At 44.3% G+C, this 17,759-nt stretch overlaps 1 protein-coding gene across 1 annotated transcript in view; it reads left to right on the forward strand.

Moving 5' to 3' along the window:
- Nucleotides 1-17,759, forward strand: part of UBXN6 (UBX domain protein 6) — a 278,997-nt gene that overhangs the window by 76,042 nt on the left and 185,196 nt on the right. The window contains exon 3 of the mRNA XM_040417750.1: nucleotides 12,151-12,200. Coding sequence (XP_040273684.1) covers nucleotides 12,151-12,200 — 50 coding nt within the window. The remainder of the gene's footprint in view (nucleotides 1-12,150; nucleotides 12,201-17,759) is intronic.

Raw genomic sequence — 17,759 nt, forward strand, 5'->3', positions numbered from 1 at the left:
CCCTTTTTCAAAAAAAGAACAAGAAAAAGGATATCAAGATCGATGAGATGTTTCTTCAGGAGAGTTCAAGTGTTGTCCAGTGGCAAGTGTCTTGAGATGAATTTCCCAGCTTTCTTCCTCGATCTTGTGGAATGCATCAAAAGGGGCATAGATGCCCGTGATGAGAACATAGTCCTACCACTTTACAAATCACTAGTCAGACCACACATGGAGTATTGTGTACAGTTCTGGGCTCCTGTGAACAGGGCAGATATAGCAGAGCTGGATAGGGTTCAGAGGAGGGCAACTAAAGTAATAACTGGAATGGGGGGACTACAGTACCCTGAGAAATTATCAACATTAGGGTTATTCACTCTAGAAAAAAGACGACTGAGGGGAGATCTAATTACTATGTATAAATATATCAGAGGACAGTACAGAGATCTATCCCATCATCTATTTATCCCCGTGACTGTGACGAGGGGACATCCTCTGCGTCTGGTGGAAAGAAGGTTTGTATACAAACATAAAAAAGGATTCTTTACGGTAAGAGCAGTGAGACTATGGAACTCTCTGCCTGAGGAGGTGGTGATGGTGAGTACAATAAAGGAATTCAAGAGGGGCCTGGATGTATTTCTGGAGCATAATATTATTACAGGCTATAGCTACTAGAGAGGGGTCGTTGATCCAGGGAGTTAGTCTGATTGCCTGATTGGAGTCGGGAAGGAATTTTTTCCCCCTTAAGTAGGGAAAATTGGCTGGTACCTCACAGTTTTTTTTTTTGCCTTCCTCTGGATCAACTTGCAGGATAACAGGCCGAACTGGATGGACAAATGTCTTTATTCGGCCTATTATACTATGTTACTATGTATGTTACTTCCCATGGGGTGGGGGGAGCAACTGAAGTGATTGTGAGGAGATCCTGACCCATGGCCCAGTCCGTTATGCGGAGATGAGACACTTTCAAAGGCATTAAGAAGCGGTGTTAGTTCTGCATGTTCCCGGATAATAAATCTTTTACCATCTACAGACAGAGTGAGACAGGGAATAGCCACCTGTAAGGAATTCTTCTATCACATAGCAGGTCTGTCAATGGTTTGAGAGTCCTTCTTTTGTTGAGGGTGCTGGGAGCTAGATCTTGGAAAAGAGATATATCATTGCCTTCAATGGAGATCGCTCTACTGTCCCTTGCACATTGGAGAATAGCTTCTTTGACTCTAAAGTCCAGTAATGTACAGATGATGTCACGTGGGGGTTCAGTGGGTTTAGGCCTCACACGCAGAGACCTGTGGGCCCTTTCTATAATGATTTGTTCCGGGTAATCATCCCCTAGTAGAGAAGTTTCACAGTATCTGCTATTGATTCAGGTGGGATTGTTTCGGGTAGGCCTCGAACTCCCAAGTTGTTTCTGCGGCCTCTGTTCTCTTGGTCTTCTAAGTGATCAAATGCAACATTGAGGTATTTCTGGCAAGATTTAAAGTGGTTAGCGACTTCCTCTGTGTGCTCACAAATAGCTTTATGAGTGTTTTCCAAAGTGTCCACTCTAGCCCCAATCCGACTCATATCTTGTTTAATGTCACTGAGATCTTTGGCTACAGCTTTTTGCAGGAATGCACGAAAAATAGCTAAGTTGGAAGTTGTGGAAGTGTCATCCACTTCACTATGTTCCACTACTGAGTCTTCAAAAGGGCACTGTGTCTCCTGGGAGCTTGACTTTTTGGGGGTGGAGGGTGGCGCCGATCCTGGATGATTTTTCATGAACTTCTCAATGTCTCCTTTAACAGAGGTGGGTCTTTGCGGTTGACTACCCTCTTTTATCACATATTTTCCGTACTTGACCATCTTGTCAATTACTGTTGGTATTGATAGCTAGTTAGTTTTGTGCAGGAAGCTAGGGTCACATAGGTATTTATGTCATAATGAATACAGAAATATCAGGTTAATGAAGCACTGAGGTGTTAAAAGAGAGAGGGTGTTCTGGCAGCTTTTATTAAGGTTTGTAAAGAAATTTTTTATATTATATATATATATATATATATATATATATATATATATATATATAGCCACTAGATGGCGGTGTGGAACTACGGCCAGAGGGAGATGGTGTTTTATGAAGATCTCCAGCAATGCTTGAAATCCCAGAGTCTCCACAGGGTAAAACTTCAAGAGGGGTGAGTGGGATCGTCAGCTGGGTTTCTTTTTGCAATCGGCAGGGTGGGGGAGGGGAGGAGGAGCGTCAGAGTCCCCTTGTGGTGGAAGCTTACTAGCACTTTGCGACACTCACTCTCCCACCCGTAGGAACCCCCGTACCTCAGTTATATCAGCAGCAATTATCCTCTAGCTGAGTAATAGTGCCGGTTTGTGGACCCACTGGAGGCGAGCTTCGGCTGGGTAGTATAACCGGGGGTGGCCGCCAGGCTTTTGTAGAAAATGGCATCCCTCCTTGTTCGGACGGCTCCGACAGGGTCCTCTCTTTCTTGCCGCTCAAGTCAGCGGAGGAATCGGGGGAAGCGCAGGCTGCAAGATGGTGGATAGTAGCACGCCTCAGACCGCACACCGCGGGTCCTGGCCCGCAGGAGATAGCGAGGGAGAGTGCGGGGTTGATGTTGCCTCGAGAGAGCCCTCTTGGTGGATAGGGCATTGTATGTGTCGGGGTATGGTAGGGACCGAACTCTAGGCCACGGGCTGCCACGGGGTGTAGGCCTCAACTGTATCTCCTCCCCGGAGGGGTCTTTTTCCTCCAGAGTTGGAGCCAACTGGTTCCGGACCGGTTGTTTGGTGGAGCTGGGGTATTATGTGGCACTCAGCTCTTATAATAGGGGTGGATGTCACCGGATTTATCTGTTACCACCGGAGCTGTGCAGATGCACGTCTGCTCTCCGCAGCTTCCGGACAAGCCCCCGTATTTACATTATAGGAGGGGAAAATAGATCTTGGGCAAGGTAATGGGACTGGGGGTGGAATAGAGGGAGGGACTAGAACAGTTCATAAGGAAAGGTATAGAGTAAAAAATATATAAAAACATCTTAATTGTATGTATACTAATGACAGAAGCCTGACTAATAAAACTGGGGAACTGGAAGTATTAATGCCTGAGGAGGACTTATGATATAGTGGGAATAACTGAGACATGGCTGGATGATAGCTATTACTGGACAGTTACAGTTTAGAAAGAATCGTAGAAACCAGAGGGACGAGTTTTTCTTTATATGAAGTCCTGTCTAAAGCCCACACTCCGGGAATATATACAGTCAGGTCGAGGGGCGTCGCTAGGTTAAAACATTCGGGGCCTGGGCCCCGGATGTTTTGTCCCATGCCCCGAATGTCCTGCCTTCCTGCTAAATACAACTGTATTGCCGTACACAGAACGGCAATATAATTGAATTTAATACACTGGGAAGAGATGAAGGACCTGTGGTGACATCACAGGTCATGTGATCAGCAAAACAGGCTGTGGTAGGATGACCTGGATGATGTCACCATCATGTGACCAGTGCAGGATTGGACCGGAGTGAAGAGGAGAAGGAGCCCAATGGTGATGTCTGTACATGAGAAAAGGTAAGTGAAGGGAGAGGCAGAGCAATGCTGGGAGTTGTAGTTATTTAACTGGGATGTATGTTAGGGCTGAAGGGAGGGATGTTATTGACATGGAACTGTGTGCTTGAGGTGGCTGGGGGAGGGAGTGATGTTATTTACATGGGACTTTATGTTGAAAGTGGATGGTGGGGGGGAATGATGTTTATGTACATGGGACTTAATGTTTAGGCTACGTTCACACTTGCGTTTGGGGATCCGCTTGTGAGATCCATTTCAAGGCTCTCACAAGCAGCCCCAAATGCATCAGTTTAACCTTAATGCATTCTGAATGGATGCGGATCGTTTGGCTCAGTACGGCCCCCCGTTCTGTTTTGGAGGCGGACCCCAAAATACTGCAAGCAGCGTTTTTGTGTCCGCATGGCCTTGCGGAGCCAAACGGATCCGTACTGACTTACAATGTAAGTCAATGGGGACGGATTCCTTTGCATTGACACAAAATGGTGCAATTGTAAACGGATCCGTCCCCCATTGACTTTCAATGTAAGTCAGGACGGATCCGTATTGGGACTTAGAAATTCAAATCTAATACAAACGAATCGGTCCTGAACGGATGCATTCGTTTGTATTATCGGTGCGGATCCGTCCTGTACAAGTACTGGACAGATCCGCACGAACGCAAGTGTGAAAGTAGCCTTAGGGGTTGTGCGTTGGAGGTGGCTGGGGAGGAGGTGATGTTATTTACATGGGACTGTATGGTGGAGGGAGGATTATAACTGCAGGGGGCACTGCAGATCCAGGGGACATTATAGGCGGTCTTATTACTACTGGGGGCTCTATAGGAGGTGTGACGGTACCATCTGTGTCACCGTCTAGTATTCCCTTCTTCCCATGTAATAGCACAGCCAAATAATCCACAGAGCAATAAATCGCTATTATCGCTGGTATCGCCGGTATTGCTGGTATCGCCAGTATCGCCCTATAAGTCCATACATGAGCCAAAGCTGAATGCTGGAAAACGTTTACTGGAAGCACACCGGCACTCAAAACATACAATTTCTTTTATCCCCTGCTCCCAGGCAAGGGAGACACCCACAATAAACATACATTAACCCATAACACAAAGGTTACAACCCACATAACATCCTCCCCTCTGCCTGTGATATAATTATGGTACACAATGGTTAACACAATTATCCCAGGCAGGACAATACACAATGTCCTCTGTCCTGGAGACAACCGAGGTGTAATTCCATTATCTATCAGGACAAAGGGAAATCTCCAATAGACACGGGGAGACAATAGGACAGACATCACTTACTCAAATATACATTGTCCCACCCTTTACAATACACATAGACATTTAACACATCCCAAAATGGCACGAATTAGACCAGGAACTCAAAAGTTAGTAAAAGTCTCTTTGGCCTGGCTGTACTCGTGGCTTTTCTGTAGAAAAACCGGTTCTACACAGTCTTTTGTCCTGGAGACAATTGAGAAGTGATCCACTTATCTCCCAAGGACAGAGGCAAGACTCCATTAGCCACATGGTAGCAAAAGACAGCAAAATGCATGAACTTATATAACTATGCAGCTATTGCATAAAACCGGTGCATTCAACATGGGACCGTAATCACATGGTAAGAGGCTGGCAAGTAGTCCTCTCCAAGTACTCGTGGCAAACGCAAAAGAGGGGAGTTTGTCACAGGAGGGTCTTATAGATCCGACTTATTTCTACTAAGCGCACTATGGGGGCCTTATTACTACTGAGGGGTCTGTGGGGAGCTTTATTATCACTGGGGGAACAATAGGGGGCCTTATTTCTACTGGGGACTCTGTGAGGGTATTATTAATATGGGAGAGGTCTTCTAATAATAGGGGCATTGTTGAGGAGCATTATCATGGTTGGGACAGTGTTACTAATGAGGGCATTCTAGAAGGGAATTACTATTGGTGGGACTATGAGGAGCACTATTACTATGAGGGGCAGTAATGTTTCTTCCAGGATAGTCATTGGGGGGGGGGGGGGGCACAGCAAGCAGCAGGATAACACTGTGAGGACTCCAGTTGGGGGATAATGATAGAATGTGATGTCCAGACCGAGTGGAGAAGATGATGAGAGAGAAGATCTACAGAGAAGATGATGACAGAGAGGAGATGTCACCTGGAGCCCCTGGATGTGACAGGTAAGTGCTGATGTATAGCAAGTACAGCAAAGTGCGGGGGGGCAACACATTTATTGGGGCTTGTGCCCCGGATCTTTTGAGACCATAGCAACGCCCCTGGTCAGGTCCATAAATATTGGGACATCGACACAATTCTAACATTTTTGGCTCTATACACCACCACAATGGATTTGAAATAAAACAAACAAGATGTGCTTTAACTGCAGACTGTCAGCTTTAATTTGAGGGTATTTACATCCAAATCAGGTGAACGGTGTAGAAATTACAACAGTTTGCATATGTGCCTCCCACTTGTTAAGGGACCAAAAGTAATGTGACAATTGGCTTTTCAGCTGTTCCATGGCCAGGTGTGTGTTATTCCCTCATTATCCGAATTACAATGAGCAGATAAAAGGTTCAGAGTTAATTTCAAGTGTTCTATTTGCATTTGGAATCTGTTGCTGTCAACTCTCAAGATGAGATCCAAAGAGCTGTCACCATCAGTGAAGCAAGCCATCATTAGGCTGAAAAAACAAAACAAACCCATCAGTGAGATAGCAAAAACATTAGGCATGGCCAACTGTTTGGAACATTCTTACATTCTTAAAAAGAAGGAACACACCGGTGAGCTCAGCAACAGCAAAAGACCCGGAAGACTACTGAAAACAACTGTGGTGGATGACCGAAGAATTCTTTCCCTGATAAAGAAAACACCCTTCACAACAGTTGGCCAGATCAAGAACACTCTCCAGGAGGTAGGTATATGTGTGTCAAAGTCAACAATCAAGAGAAGACTTCACCAGTGTAATTACAGAGGGTTCACCACAAGATGTAAACCATTGGTGAGCCTCAAAAACAGGAATGCCAGATTAGAGTTTGCCAAACGACATCTAAAAAAGCCTTCATAGTTCTGGAACAACATCCTATGGACAGATGAGACCAAGATCAACTTGTACCGGAGTGATGGGAAGAGAAGAGTATGGTGAAGGAAAGGAACTGCTCATGATCCTAAGCATACCACCTCATCAGTGAAGCATGGTGGTGGAAGTGTCATGGCGTGGGCATGCATGGCTGCCAATGGAAGGTTCTCTTGTATTTATTGATGATGTGACTGCTGACAAAAGCAGCAGGATGAATTCTGAAGTGTTTCGGGCAATATTATCTGCTAATATTCAGCCGAATGCTTCAGAACTCATTGGACGGCGCTTCACAGTGCAGATGAACAATGACCCAAAACATACTGCTAAAGCAACCAAAGAGTTTTTTAAGGGAAAGAAGTGGAATGTTATGCAATGGCGAAGTCAATCACCTGACCTGAATTTGATTGAGCATGCATTTCACTTGCTGAAGACAAAACTGTAGGGAAAATGCCCCAAGAACAGTTGCAGTAGAGGCCTGGCAGAGCATTACAAGGGATGAAACCCAGCATCTGATGATGTCTATGCATTCCAGACTATAGGCTGTAATTGACTGCAAAGGATTTGCAACCAAGTATTAAAAAGTGAAAGTTTGATTTATGATTATTATTATTATGTCCAATTACTTTTGGCCCCTTAACAAGTGGGAGGCACATATACATATGCAAACTGTTGTAATTCCTACACTGTTCACCTGATTTGGATGTAAATACCCTCAAATTAAAGCTGACAGTCTGCAGTTAAAGCACATCTTGTTCGTTTCATTTCAAATCCATTGTGGTGATGTATAGAGCTAAAAATGTTAGAATTGTGTCAATGTCCCAATATTTATGGACCTGACTGTAAGTGAGGGAAATGAACATGTGGAGTCAATGTGGGTAGAAATACATGGAGGTAAAAACAATAATAAAATACTGATAGAGGTTTGTTATAAGACGCTTATATACCAGAGTCCACAGAAAATCTACCACTAAAGGAAATAGATTAGGTAGGAAATCATAATGATTATGGGCGACTTCAACTACCTAGATATAGACTGGGAAATTAAAACCTATAGATCTCATAAAGGAAACAGTTTCTTGGCAATAACCAAAGACAATTACTTTTCCCAACTGGTTCAGGATCCGACTAAAGGGACATCCATACTGGACTTAGTACTAACCAATAGACCTGACAGAGCAATAGATGTGTCGGTTGGTGGACACCTGGGAAAAAGTGACCATAATATAATAACCTTCCAATTCAAAAGTGTGTTTCTTCGGGGAGGCACAAAAACGGCAAACTTCCCAAAAAAAACAATTTGACCAGCTAAGAGAGGTCATTAGTAGTGATGAGCCATCATGCTTGGCTTAATACTTGTTTGGCTCGAGCATCGCTATGCTCGGCACATGGCGGTACTCGTACAAGTAAATGTGCAAGTAAGTACTGCCGTCACTGTAATGCCAGTAGCCATGTTGGCTGCTGACATTACAGTGATTGGCTGGCCGGAACGCGTTATCGGGTGCTATATAGCACCCGATGACGCGGGTTTGGCTCATTGCGAGTCAGGGAGAGCTGCGCTTAGGAAGGGACAGATAGTGTAGGGAGTCTGTGATCACAATTTATTTAATTTTAAAACGTTTCAAAGACCCAAAAGTCCTTTTAAGGACTTTTGTGTGTGGTGGCAGCAATTTAATTGTGCAAAGTTTTACTCAAATTATCATTTTTTTATAGTTTTCGAAATTGCTAATTTTTTGCTATATAGAAGGTGTCTGCAGTGACTTGTGATATCTGTGCAGCAATACCTTATGTGTGTCGGGGCAGAGATAGGAAGAATATTAGTGAAAATAATTTTTTTTTCCCCATAATCCACATTTTTGCTGTCAACTGTGTAATCCGTGAATTGTGTGATCTGCGCTTCAATACATTGTGTGCTTGTCAGGCCTAGATATAGTAAAAAAAAAATAATGAAAATACAGAAAAAAAAATTCTCCCATAATCTATACACATTTTTGCTGTCAACTGTGTAATCCGTGAATTGTGTGATCTGCGCTTCAATACATTGTGTGTTTGTCAGGCCTAGATATAGGGGAAAAAAATTTAAATACAAAAAGCAATTTTTCTCCCATAATCTATACACATTTTTGCTGTCAACGGTGTAATCCATGAATTGTGTGATCTGCGCTTTAATACATTGTGTGGTTGTCAGGCCTAGATATAGGGGGGGAAAAAATACATTTAAAAAAAAATTCTCCCATAATTTTGCCACATTTTTCCTGTCAACGGTGTAATTCGTGAATTGTATGATCTGCGCTTCAATACATTGTGTGGTTGTCAGGTCTAGATATAGGGAAAACATTTAAAATACAGAAAACAATTTTTCTCCCATAATCTGTCCACATTTTTGCAGTCAATAGTGTAATCCGTAAATTGTGTGATCTTTGCTTCAATACCGTGTGTGGTTGTCAGGCCTAGATATAGGGAAAAATATAAATATAAACTACATCAGAAAACAGTGTCTGTACCGCAGATTCCAATAATCTGGGCGTAAAATAGTGTCCATATTCTGTGTTGTTCTGTGACATATACAGTACGCCATCTGAAAACTGTTTATCTAGGGCAAATTCCAAAAATCTGGGCCTAATATAGTGTCCATATTCTGTGTGTTTCAATGACATATACTGTCCTGCAAAAAATCTGCGCCACATCTAGTGACAAAACCATTAATATAAAGAATGCGAGTACTAAGGGACAGGGAAGTGGGCATGATGCTGAAGGTGCACACAGAGGCCGTGGCCCTGGGCGCAATTAAACTGTGGCTGCTGCCAGTGCACCAGAAAAAAAAACACACGGTACCCAGCTTCATATCCAGCTTAGCTGGGCGGCGCAGGACAACACTGTCCAAGTGGGACCAGTGCGAACAGTTGGTCGGTTGGATTGCTGAAGATAATGCTTCCAGTCGGTTAAGCACCACCCTCTCTTCCACCAAGTCCAGGCTCTGTAGCCAAGAGTCTGGTCAACCGAATCCTCTCTCTGATCATCCTTCCTTCCACCAGAGGCTTGCCAAACGAGAGATCCCACACTCAGATATTCCAAGGAGCTCTTTCCAGCTCCACTATTACATTTGGCCCTCGTGCCCAGCAAGCTTGAAGAGAGACCTGAGATATTGTGCCCTGATTCCCAACCTCTTGAGCCTTCACAGTCTCAAGAAGATGATGGTGGTGAACGGCAATCATTCGTTCACGAGTTGGATGATGATGAGACACAGTTACCAATCACTGAGGTTGTGGTTAGGTCATGTCAGGAGGATGAGCAGAGTGAGGAAGTGGAAGAGGAGGTGGTTGACGATGAGGTCACTGACCCAACATGGGAAGGTGAAAAGCCGAGCGAGGACAGCAGTACAGAGGGGGAGTGATCCGCAGCACCGCAACAGGCTGGAAGAGGCAGTGGGGTTGCAAAAGGGAGAAGTCGGCCCTCACCAAACAGGCCCGCAACCGTTACACTGAGCACCCCCATGTGTAAATCTACCTTGCCAAGGGGTAGGTGTTCTGCAGTATGGCGCTTTTTTGAGGAAAGTGCAGACGACAAAAGAGTGGTAGTGCTCACCATCACCAGCATGATCCGCCGCATGGCATCCAAGCCCCCTAACAAGTGGGCCGAACGCCTGGGTCCACAATCTAGGTCTGCGGGTCACACCACTGCTTCCTCTTCCCCTGTGTTACGCACTGCTGGCCAATCCCTTGTCAAAGGCGCAGGCCCGGATGCCCCTCGCCCTGCACCTGGACCTTCGTATTATCCATCAGCAACAACATCCACTTCCTTATCCTAGCGCAGCATCCAAATGTCCATAACACAGTCATTTGTACGCAAATGCAAATACCCACCCACAGGCCATAGCACTAAATGCTCAACTTTCGCTTGTGGACACTGAGGCCTTACGCAGCCGGATGTCGGTGGCCTTTCCTCGGTACGCAGTCCCCAGCCACCACTTTTTTTCACGGTGTGCCGTGCCCGCCTTACACCAGCATGTGTCCCAGAACATCACCCATGCCCTGCCCAGTTACTGGGAAGGTCCACTTAACCACAGACACATGGATAAGTGCTGGTGGCCAGGGACGCTACATTTCCCTGACCGCACACTGGGTGAATGTTGTGGTGAGTAGTACCCTGGGATGGCACATTTGCTACCCACGCCCAGGATTGTGGGCCCTACGTCCATCAGGGTCTCCGCCAGCAGCTATATTACTGCCTCCAAACCCCACTTCTCCGCCTCCTCCTCCACTTTCATCTCCAGCAGCAGTCAGCCATCAGTCGCTAGTTGGAAGGGGTGTATCACTGCTGTGGGTAAGCGTCAACAGGCCGTGCTGAAGTTGATCTGTTTAAAGGACAAACAGCACACCACCGCAGAGCTGTGGCAGGGTATAAGGGAGCTTTTATTTATTCATATTTTCCACAGATTATGCATTTCTGAGCCAGAACGGTTCCTTCCTCAGATCAGGAAACATAATACAGAAAGGTACAAGTACACAGTTTAAATAGCCAGTTTTTGGAGGGAATCCCACCACTCAAGGCCAGGGAGGTAGAATATGTACGTATGTAAATAAGAGCAAGTGAATAAGTGAATAAACATTAGTATACAAAGATGCAGCAAATTAAAAAATGTATTCAAACTAAAATTGTTAAAATTATTGGGGTTAGTGAATTGTTAGTGCCTTATACTATGCAGTACTCACTAGAGATGTGTAGTATCTATAAAGGGCCCCTAGGTGTCAGTGGAATCGTCTGTGACTAAAAAATGATAAAAGATACAAAAAAAAGTAACACGAAAATAAGTAGAGATAAACAAATTTCATATTTTGAAATTCGTTCACACTTCGTTTGGTGGTAAAAGGTGAATTGCGTTATGGATTCCGTTGCCACGGACCATAACGCAATTCTATCACGGAATGCATGACTGAATGCATTAGAGGCTTTCAGTTATACATTCCGTCATAATAGAAGTCTATGGGCTGCAAAACAGATCCGTTCCGTTTCCATTATGCAGGGAAATCCTCTAAAGGCATTCCGTTATGCATTCCGTCATAGAATTGCGTTATGGTCCGTGGTAACGGAATCCATAACGCAGTTTACCTTTTACTACCAAACGAAGTGTGAACGAATCTCATAAGCGGAAATTCGCTCATCTCTAGTAATATGCAAAGTTATTATAAAATGGTTTCTGCAACCTCGTTAAGACCTTAAGGATTAATAGAACAATGTTTGCACATCCAGAATATGTCTCTACGTTTAATAAACTCCCCATTAAGTGGCCTTCCACTTTACAACCCACTAGTCAGACCACACATGGAGTATTGTGTACAATTTTGGGCTCAAGTGCAGAAGACTGACATAGCAGAGCTGGAGAGGGAATTTGTTTCCCCTAAAATGTGGAGAAATGGATAGACATATGTCTTTTTTCAGCCTTAAACTATGTTCCTATGTTACAAGTTTGTAACCGAATTGTTTAAATTACAATTTATTATTTTTTTTTTTGCTAGGTTATCTTTATTAACTTCCTGTCTTTTCATTTTGCATAGTAAAAGATGTTGCACATAAGCAAGAGTTGAAGGTCAAGCCAACTAGTAAGGTAAGTTACAGCTGTAGTTAAAAAAAATATATATATAAAGTTACTTTTGTTTCAATTTTATTCATAAATACTGTAGTAGAAGCAATACTAATAATCTTTGTAATATATCTTATTAGAGAAAAATGCCTCATTCTTTACTTATCAGGCTTCTCTCCTCCAACCCTTCTTCAGTAACTCTAAATTCACTGCTCAAATGTGTCCTCAATAAAGAAACATTTGTAGATCATCGATGCATCAGATTACATCTGCAGCCCATAGAAGTTTATGGAAAGGCATATGGGGGAGTAGGAGGAGCTCGTAGAGAGAGACGCAGAAACACACAGACACTGCTGCTGGCTAGTGTTTTCTGTTTCATCCCAGGGCCAGATTCACAGCTAAACTGCTTGTTTCTGCTGCAGAATGTCCTTCATGTTACTGGTGCTTATGAAGGTTTGCAAAAGATAGATAGGGTGCAGAATATCCTAATCTCTTTGTGCTGTGTATAGGAGACATCATAGCAGCTTATTATCTCAGGGCAAACTGACAACTCAAGAAAAGCCTGCAGGGGGAAGACCGGTGAAAAATGTTGAATACAGGAAAATGAATAAAGAACACCGGGAAGACACAGCTAAGGTGGTGCATTTGTAATTTAGAGTTCTACAGCAGGTTATATGTAGGGGCACGGTCTCATTTTTACTGGGTGGCATTTCCCCTTGCTATGATACAGTATACATGCGCCCTGTTTGCAGAGAGGACTGCAGGAGCAAGAGGGTCACTGTAGCCCCACCAAGCATTAGCAAGCCAAACACTACTCAAGTGCCTGTGCCCACTGGGAAGGAGCCCGATGATGTCAGCAGGTATAGACCACTGGAGAAACAAGATGGAGGGACAGGTCAACCTTACAACCACTATGACCGGGACAAAAACACAGAAATGAAGTGGCAATTCTGGAGGAGCTGCTCAGCCCCTGACACTGTGGCGTGTCTTTTTATTGGAGGAGCAGCCCGACCGCATGTGGACCGCAATAATCGACTAACCCCAGCAAAATATGCATACAATGGAGGATGTCGACGCAGTCCACATGCACCACAAGAAGCAAACTACACAGAATGTAGCAAATAAACATATGAAACACAGAGAGGAAATGCACCAACAAGAAATGCTACTGACTATACTGGGAAGTCATAAATGCAGGTATTAAAAGCTGAGACTTTCGCCAATATGTTCCAGTCAGGAAAATATCGGAGCCCATCATTGCACCACGTCACGGTCACTCAGCACAGCAGAGGGTCCTAGCCGCTGCTCTAACTATGGTGTGAACACGGTCTGGGGGTGATATAATTCAGCTCACAGCCAAGCTTCCACACAAAAGCCCAGCATGAATACTGTGGTAGTACAATGTGAATGAGGCCAGGCTGTGAGCCACACCTATGCCAGACCATGTGATGGAGGTTACCAGGTGCAACAGAGTGTATAAACACACCCAAATCTAACAAGACAAAAACACAGAAATGAAGTGGCAATTCTGGAGGAGCTGCTCAGCCCCTGACACTGTGGCGTGTCTTTTTATTGGAGGAGCAGCCCCACCGCATGTGGACCGCAATAATCGACTAACCCCAGCAAAATATGCATACAATGGAGGATGTCGACGCGGTCCACATGCACCACAAGAAGCAAACTACACAGAATGTAGCAAATAAACATATGAAACACAGAGAGGAAATGCACCAACAAGAAATGCTACTGACTATACTGGGAAGTCATACATGCAGGTATTAAAAGCTGAGACTTTTGCCAATATGTTCCAGTCAGGAAAATATCGGAGCCCTTCATGCACCACGTCACGCTCACTCAGCACGGCAGAGGGTCCTAGCCGCTGCTCTAACTATGGTGTGAACACGGGAGCGGGAGCAGATTAATGCTGGTGTGCACCTCATACACAGATGTGGGCACCTCCTGCAGATGGAATAGAAGAGAACTCTGACCCCAACTGTTCAACCTCTCAGATGCTGCCGTCGATAGTGACCATGGCATCTAAGTGTTTAGACCAGGGATCAGCAACCTTCGGCACTCCAGCTGCTGTGAAACTACAACTCCCAGCATGCAAACTTACTCAGCTGTTCTTGTAACTCCCACAGATGTGAAAGGAGGATTCTGGGAGTTGTAGTTTCAGAACAGCTGGAGTGCCGGAGGTTGCTGATCCCTGGTTTAGACAGAGAGAGCCTTTGTCCAGCCTTTTTAAGTTTTGGCCTAGCCTCAGAATAAGAAATCACTAACTGATCAGTGTGGGTCCAACACCCTGCATCCTGGTGCCGGAACTACACTGCACGTAAACATTGTAGTGGACATCACTTGTCACTGCATTGCTGCTCCCACTGCAGTTGATGGGAGCAGTACTCCCTGGGCCTCGCTATAGATTAAAAGCTTCACAGGGGATATCAAGACTTGACACACCACACATTGGTCTTGATAAATATCGCCCATTGTACTTTGGAATCCAAACTTTTACAGAAAACAGATGCAGAAGAAAATTGAGAATTTTGAACAAATATGACTTGAGGCTACTCCTAAAGCAGTTGGCCTACTAGTCTTCAGCAAAATTAGCACTTTTCAAAAATTCTGTATTTCTACTTGTCAGGACAGGTTGTCATACCATGCAAAATAGTTAAAGGGGTTGGCCACTTTCTGGCTAGTTTTGACCAATGTGTATGTAAGATGGCTATGTGGCACTTATAAATATAGCCATTGTTAATACTCTGTGTCGTTTACTATATTTCCTAAGCCATGCCCCTTGTTAGGCAAATCTTCTGTGCTGTCTGCAGAGGTCCTGTCCATAAGATGGCCACTGATGGAGGTTCATTTGACTAGGCAAAAATAACTCCAGACACGTCAGTCAGCCTTTACTTGCCATCTGTACTTACCCTGTTGGGAGTGATTTTTCTGGTCACATGACCCTCTATTAGCATCCATTTTATGGCAAGGACTGCTGTGTGGACAGCACAAAAGATTTGCCCACCAAGGGAGAATACCTTATGAAATATAGAAAATGGTGCAGAATATCAACAGAGACTATATTAGTAAGTGCCATATTATCATCATACAAATACATAGATCAGCAGTATCCAGAAAGTGGCCAACTGCTTTAAGAATTTACTTCATTACTTTAGGTTGGCATAATTTTCAAGCGTCCTTTTTTAGTATTTTAGGACAGTAAAAGGCTTATAAATTTTCAAACTTACCGTACATTTTTTAGGATCCAATTTACTTATGAAATGGCTTCTGAAATGTAGAGTATTTGAGGGTCTATATATTATAAAGAAGTGCCTTTAAAATGTAAGAATTACAATTTCTGTAGATAATCCAATATCCCTTTCCTTCATCCACATCCCCTATTAGTTGGTTGAACTTGATGGACATATGCAGAAAAACTGCTACAAGAGGACATAGTTTTAAATTAGAGGGGCAAAGGTTTAAAAGTAATATCAGGAAGTATTACTTTACTGAGAGAGTAGTGGATGCATGGAATAGCCTTCCTGCAGAATTGGTAGCTGCAAATACAGTGGAGGAGTTTAAGCATGCATGAGATAGGCATAAGGCCATCCTTCATATAAGATAGGGCCAGGGGCTATCCATAGTACTCAGTATATTGGGCAGACTAGATGGGCCAAAAGGTTCTTATCTGCCGACACATTCTATGTTTATAGTGTACTATTTACTATATACAGTATTGTTCCAACATACTCATATATTCTCTAAAAGTAGATACCTGGCACATTGTTAATAAATGTACTGAGCATACAAATATGGACACCTATGTTTTCTAAGAAATGCATAGAAATTTGTGTTTGTGACTCAAGCAGAGCATTAGACAAAACCTTCTAAATGTAACAGCGGCTGCTGTGCGCTGTTGTTCCCCTGCTTACTGTCGCAATCCCAGGCCCCGTGTTCAGCGGTGATCTGCTGGCAGTGCTTCCCATTCACCGCTGCAGTCCTGGGCTCTGTCTGTGAAGGTACTGTTATTCTGGGATCTGCTCCACAGTTTCCTCTCAGCCTTGGCCACAGCATGCTTGCTGCTTGTTTCCTGCAGCACTTCCTTAAGGGCTGGCGCGAGTCACTCCCTGTGCTTTATGGGTTAGGTCATGTGACCTCGCTGACCAATCCTAGCCCTTCTGCACATATATAAGTGGTTCAGCCCCCTTCCCAGATCCCTCAGTGTCAAGGTCCTTGTGTCCAGATAAGGTTCCTGATATCCACTTGTGTTCCTGTGTTCCTGACTCGTACTTGTATTCCTGGACTCTGCTACCTGCCTGCTTGCCTTAACTCTCCTGTTGCCGTTCCGGATAGCCTGACCTGTACCTGTGCTGCCTGCACTGACCTATTGCCTGTTTGACTTCGCCTCTGCCTCATCCTTCGGTCCTGCACTGTTGCTCCTGGTTACGACTCGGCTTGCTGACAACACCTGTACCTCTGGTTCGCCTGGACCAGCTGCCTCGTGTGCCTATCCTCCTCAAGAGGTAGCGACCTGGTGTTCCCCTCTGGAAAGTCCATCCCCACCATCAGGGGTACTATGAAGATCAAGGGGTTAACTTAGACAACGCCCTTAGAGGAGGTAGGACACGTGGCACTAAAAATAAAAGATTCAAGATGTGTAGAGTTAGATGCCACTTATGCCTATTGTCTTTGTACACATGCCTTTCCATTATCACCAAGACTAAATAGATTAATCATTTCTGAAATCCAGATGCAAGGTAAACATTTGAGTCAGAGTCTACATGTATGGACTTTAACCCCTTCCCGACATCTGCCACCCAGAGCTGTTTCATACAGCAGGCACCCGCAGCTAAGGTCAGCGATCGGTGGTAATGCCAATCACGGACATTTAACCTGTTCTGTACATAGGGCGTGACCCCCCCGTGTCGGCTATCGCCGCAAACCGCAGGTCAATTCAGACCTGCGGTTTGCGGCTTTTACTTTATGCGGCGGCAGCGATCGGCGGTGCCATCTGGTCCCCATGCGGCTGTAGGGGGGACCCGATTGCATGGAAGGCAGCGCAATGCCTTGCTTAGGCATCGTCGCTGCCTTCCGGTGACGAGCCTGTGAGATCCAGCCCCCTGGATCTCACAGGCCGGAAGCTATATGAGTAATACACACAGTATTACTCATACAGCCAATGCATTCCAATACAGAAGTATTGGAATGAATTATAAAAGGGATTAGACCCCCAAAATTGAAGTTCCAAAGTGGGGGGAAAAAATAAAGTAAAAAAAAAGTTGAAAAAATAAAGTTTCCCCCAAAAAAATTAAGTTAAGTAAAAATAAACAAAAACGTCATTTTCCCCAAATAAAGTTAAAATAAATTGGTAAAAAATAGGAAGAAAGTTGACATATTAAGTATCGCCGCGTCCGTATCGACCGTCTTTATAAACATATCACATGACCTAACCCCTTAGATGAACACAATAAAAAATAAAAACTGTGCTAAATAAACCATTTTCTGTCACCTTACATCACAAAAAGTACAACAGTAAGCGATCAAAAAGGCATATCCCCACCAAAATAGTACCAATCTAACCGTCACCTC

This window comes from Bufo bufo, chromosome 2, assembly GCF_905171765.1.
Source record: "Bufo bufo chromosome 2, aBufBuf1.1, whole genome shotgun sequence".
In the NCBI taxonomy this organism is placed as follows: Eukaryota; Metazoa; Chordata; class Amphibia; order Anura; family Bufonidae; genus Bufo; species Bufo bufo.